The 5,373-nt window shown below is 36.0% G+C and overlaps 1 protein-coding gene across 1 annotated transcript; it reads left to right on the top strand.

Annotated features, from left to right (window-relative positions):
- The first annotated feature begins 1,094 nt into the window (after positions 1 to 1,094).
- LOC120316626 (protein maelstrom homolog) lies at positions 1,095 to 5,143 on the top strand. The gene is made up of 3 exons (XM_039362413.1): positions 1,095 to 1,286; positions 3,187 to 3,265; positions 4,426 to 5,143. Exons 1-3 carry the CDS (start codon positions 1,104 to 1,106, stop codon positions 4,515 to 4,517), a joined length of 354 nt encoding a protein of 117 aa, XP_039218347.1. The 5' UTR covers positions 1,095 to 1,103; the 3' UTR covers positions 4,518 to 5,143.
- Positions 5,144 to 5,373: the final 230 nt, after the last annotated feature.

Here is a 5,373-nt window from a genome sequence, read left to right on the forward strand (position 1 = left end):
ATATCTAGGTGTGCCTGGAAATGGGGGAGGGGGGTTTCCTTTTGGAAATGTGTTGTGTTGGGTTTCAGATATGGCATCAGCCGGGAACCCAAGTGAGGATGGGGGAGTAGCAATTTTTATTTGAGAATTTCTTAGCGCATTCAGGGCACTGCACCACAAGTCACAAGATGTGAGACCCATTAATTAAATTGGGCTCCAGGAATCAGTTGGGACTGGTGTTACTTACCAACCTGTCTGCTGCATAATGACTTCCTTTCCTGAGTTCCTTGACTTCATTTCTGGGTTGGCAGTAGAATTTTCTAGACTTATGATACTTGGGGACTTTAGTCTGTCCTTTCTAGGAGGGAGGATCTGAGGTTTGCCACCATGAGAGCCATAGGTCATTCAGGGCCTGACACAGGGTGTAGCTGCATGTCTAATCTGATTTTCTTGTCAGAACAATGGGAATGGGATCTGGAATTGGGGGAGTTCTCTATGACTCCTTTGTCAGGCTCAGATCACAGCCTAGGAGTTGGGATTTCCTTGCACTACCTAGGGAGGAATACATATTCAGTTCCTTGCTCCCGATGACTGGTTGGCCTATATGAGATCCAAAGACAGCTGTGATTATTTCCTGATTGTTTGCTGCATGATCCAACTGAGGGCTTGGTTATCACCTGGAATAGGAGTGCAGCCAACACTTTGAATTGGATCATACTTATGCAGCGTCTCTTCTTTCATGGATCCCATTATTCTCCATGGTTTACAGAAGAGTTGAGGGTGGTGAAACAGATTAAATGTCTTGGAGCACTGCTGGCAGTCAACAAAGAACAAACTTGACCAGTAGTGGTTTACATCTACTATTAATACCCAACTTGTGGCGGTAATGGTGTTAAAACAACAGTATTTTTCTGCCTTTAATGTGTCTCAGATAGCTGACTAGCAACCCTATTTTGGGTGACTTCAACCCTTTTGTATAGAAAAACACGGGTGCAGCTTCAGGACTAGGTGGAGAAATTTGCAGACCATGTCAGACAAAATTACTTAGATTTACTTCCAGTTGGATGCCATCTTGGTACAGGTCATATTACTTGAATTAATTACATTTAGATTTTTCTTCAGCTATGACAGTTACACAGTTTGTCTTAGTATGTGGTTTTTCTATTCAATTTAGATACTGCATCAGTAATTCTCTAGCAAACATGTATGAAATCCAGTTAACTGCATCTCATTTACCACTAACTGAGAAGAACTGTAAGAATACAACAAACCCTAAGATGATAGTGCTGGATGCTGGACGTTTCCAGGTCAGTTCACTTTTTTTTTTCTGATATACTGCTTATTTTGAATGTGTGGGGTGTGTGTGTGTGTGTGTGTGTGTGTGTGTGTGTGTGAAAGAGAGAGGGTGGAGGGAATAAGAATGAGAATGATTGTTGGGTTATGTTTTAAAGTGATGCCGTAAGGTCTTCAGATAAGTATTTTTCCCCTTCATGTTTTCAGCATTTATCAGCATTTCATATGGGTCCTACTAATATATAAAGGGAGACTTAATGAACAAATAATATCAAAGTTTAGTTCTTTCATTTATTTCATAAAATCATCCAATATCTCCCCGGTTCAGTTCATTTAAAACAATAACTCGGGCCAGTTGTGTGAACACTTCATTAAACATCAGGACTAATTTGGGACAGCTATATCCTTTATGAATCTCATAACTCTTTATTTCCTTTGCCTATTGTTAACCCAGAGATTTCAGAAGCACATGATTTACAACTCTGTAGAGGTATCCGAAGTTTTCCACAAAATTTATTGATTTATTTATTTATTTTTATTTATTAAATGTCTGTACCACGCATCTCCCCTATAAGGCAACTCAGGGCAGGATAACGTACAGAAAGAAATAAAAAAATAGTTTAAAAATTAAAAGATTAAAACAAACAAGAGCCAAGAGGCCAGCCAGAAAAGCCAGGTTTTAATACCCTTCTGGAAGGCCAAAAGGGAGGGGGCAGTTTTCACCCCTCGTGGTAGAATGTTCTGCTTGGGCCAAAAGACTCTCCTCCTTCGTCCCACTTCCTTCAGTTCCTTAGCACAGAGTTCCCCAACCTTTCAGAATTGGCAGCCTGGAGTGGGGGGGGAGGGGAAAATAAGGGATGGTTTTGTGGGGGAGCTGAACACATGCGTGCACGAACACCTGTTGCTCACGTGAATGGAACCGTGAGCGCTCGCATGAGTGAGGCCACAAACACCTCCAATGTGGTGACATGCAATGGGCCACGCGAACATCCCACAGGTTGGGGACCCCTGCCTTAACAGACAAGATCTCTAGTAGGCCTCTTCCAATGGCACAAGTGGGGCAAGCTCCTTAGTTACCCTGGACCCATGTTATGTAGGGTTTTAAAGGTATATATTATATAGAAAAGTTACAAAACTATTTCTAAAGATCTGGGTCTTTCTCAATCCTTAGTCTGAAAAATAGTTTTACTAGATTATATGTAACTCTGGATTAAATTGTTGAATTCTTGGTGTTCTCTGAGCTTGGTTTTTTGGTTGTAGATATTCTCTAATTTGATAATATACCATTTTGAAATGGAGATGATTAACACGTTTTCCCAAGAATGGTCATCTTGCGAAATAATTTTCTGAGTGCTGCTTAAAAGTATCCAGTAAATCACAGAAAACCTCAGAAAAACATCCAGGGAACTCCAGGCTTTTTTATCTTGGGTAAATTTTATGTCATCACTTCATTCTCAGTAAAATGTATTCATGGGAAAATAGCAAGGCAGAAGCCATTACTCATTAAGAACATTGCCATTTGACTGAAGTTCACCGTAAAAAATGTTTGGTTGAACCTTTCATCTTTGGAAAAATGGTCTATGGACAAGTGAATATTGTTTATAACTTTTGTAGACTCTTTGCCAAGTTTTAGTATTTGCAGATATGTTATTTATGTTTCTGTTTTTAATAATTATTTCAAAATGCTTTACTACTAATAGTACAGTAAGTTGTTTTGGAAAATTTGAATTTCAAGATATAAATGTGTAAGTAGGTTAATGGTTTTGGTTGTTGGCACACTTAAGTATTAAATCCACTTTGCCTTTCTTTGCAAAAAATAAAATGACCAAATGAATGAGGTGGGAAAGAGAAAGCTTGCAAAATTCAGTCTCTTTATAGCATACATATATAGGTGATCTTGTGTTTAAATTGCAGAAAGGGAAAGTTGAGAACACTGGAAATGATAGTTATTTCAGATCTCTTAATAAGGATCATGGTGCCACACCCTGTAGTGGTAAGTAGAGATTTATTTTGCAAATTCAGATGTGAGGATAACATACTACTCTTAAAAAATAATACTAACTGAAATCCAATAACATATCTCCTCATTGAAGTATATCCTTATGTATGTCAGGTCTTAATAAGCTTTATCTACTAAAGCCACACTCAAATTGGGCAGGGTTAATACAAATAATAAAATTATTCTAGTTGTTGTTAAATGTTTGAAAAATAATTACATTATATTATAGATAATTCCTGATAATTATTTAACATAATTATTTTAACTAACATAATTATTTAAACCATGTAGTTTGGTTGTAAATTTTTGACAGGTCAGACGAATGGCTCTGGGGTAGTACAGGTTGTGCATTTCTAATCTTTTCTTTTTCTTTGGAAGAAAATGTAGGCAGTTGAACTTTCGCAAGCTAGCTAATGATACTGTTCTGGCAAAAGATATTAAATAAAGTAATTCTGCTTAATTCTTTGGAATTACCATAATAATAGCTGCATTTTCAGATGATGTCCTGTTTTCCACAGAGAAATCTGACAAACTTCTCCCCTCCATTCCCAGGATTGGGAAGGAAGACAGGCTGTACTCAATCACAAATAAATGTCCTGTATTGTTAACCAATTGTATTTACTGGCACCTCAGTTAGGCTTGTTACTTCTTGAACAAATTAAAATGTTACAATAATTTCTAATAATTCTAAATATGACCCTGTTTGAAGTTCAGTTACCTAATGTGGTTATATTATCTTTAGCCAGTTTTGTCTTGGCTTGGAAATTAAGTGGGTCAGGCTTGGGTAGAACTTGGGAAAACTATTGGCAACACAATTCAGATAGCTAAGTTAGGAAATCACAGCTCATTCTGGAAGAAGCCAGTGGCAAGCCATTCCCAAGAAAATGTAATGGCTGTGTCCATATCATCACAAGAACTAAACTCAATTTCAATGTACCTTTCCTATCTTCCCATTTTGAAAAAAAATATTCCATTCCTTATCTGCTAAAGTTCTATGGAATAGAGATTCTTTTTATTTCCAAGGCATACTTATTTTAAATTGTGATGGGTGAGTTTATGGAGTATGTATGATGTTAAATTTGTGTAAATTCTGTGTAATCCTATGTAAAGCAATGTAGCTTATATAGTGACAGCAGTGCATTTTTTTTTTAAAGGTGTAATTCCCTCAGGAGTGAAAATGAGGCATGAACCCATCCCTAGAAGTGGAAGAGGAATTGCACAGTTTCTAGAAAGCACTTTCAAGTAGTCCAACAGTTAGAAGCATTCAGTGCTTCTATATATGTAATTATAATTATCATTGGGAATATAAACATATTACATTTATCTGCTATATGTGTTATATTTTTATGAAAAAAATCATTTAGGAAAATTTTGTTCTTAAAGTAACATGTTTTAGTTGCTATAAGGCAGGCTATGATGAATATTTCTCTGATTAGGAATGTTTAATGAAAATTAGAGGAGACTGAATAAAATGAAATTAGTAAGACTAATTTCTCAAGCTATGCTTTGATTGTTACAAATCATTTTTTAGAGTACAAAGATTAGCCACCTTTTTTGCTTTCCCACTGAAGTTAATTTTGCTCTTTATATAAGAAATCTTTAGTAATAGGATAATTTTTCATAAAACTACTACCACTAATGGTTGTTGTTTAGATTTTGTGCAGTTGATTGAGTGTATTATAAAACTCTTATAGTACCCAGGAATTAGAAATTGTAAAACAGTAGAGGTTATTCTGCTATTCTACAAATGCCATAACAAGGTAATAAAAGCTATTTATTCCTTAGGATTTCTTTCAGGATACCTATAAATCAAAACCATGTTATATCAGTCTTTCTTAAACCAATATTAAACTACTGTTCTTATTTTACTAACCATTTTCTGCCAGAATTTTGTGGTGTCCAAAGTGTGCCATATAGGAATTGGAGATTGCAAAATATAACATAAAATAATATGAAAGCAAATGGAGACTATACTGTTGTAGAGACAGATATTGCATTCATATTGCCTGAACTGACTAGTGCAGTGTTATGTGAGGTATGAAAACTGCATTATTGTTGTATGCATCTAAAGTTGTTGATCACTTCAAATAGAAGTTTCAGAA

This window comes from Crotalus tigris, unplaced genomic scaffold (assembly GCF_016545835.1).
Source record: "Crotalus tigris isolate CLP2741 ecotype Arizona unplaced genomic scaffold, ASM1654583v1 scf7180000019434.231144, whole genome shotgun sequence".
NCBI classification, from domain to species: Eukaryota; Metazoa; Chordata; class Lepidosauria; order Squamata; family Viperidae; genus Crotalus; species Crotalus tigris.

Coding starts and splice junctions, on each gene's coding strand:
- LOC120316626 (XM_039362413.1), top strand. CDS start 1,104: ATGACAGTTACACAGTTTGTCTTAGTATGTGGTTTTTCTATTCAATTT. Junction 1,287..3,186: donor TGGATGCTGGACGTTTCCAG/GTCAGTTCACTT, acceptor TTTAAATTGCAG/AAAGGGAAAGTTGAGAACAC. Junction 3,266..4,425: donor TGGTGCCACACCCTGTAGTG/GTAAGTAGAGAT, acceptor TTTTTTTTAAAG/GTGTAATTCCCTCAGGAGTG.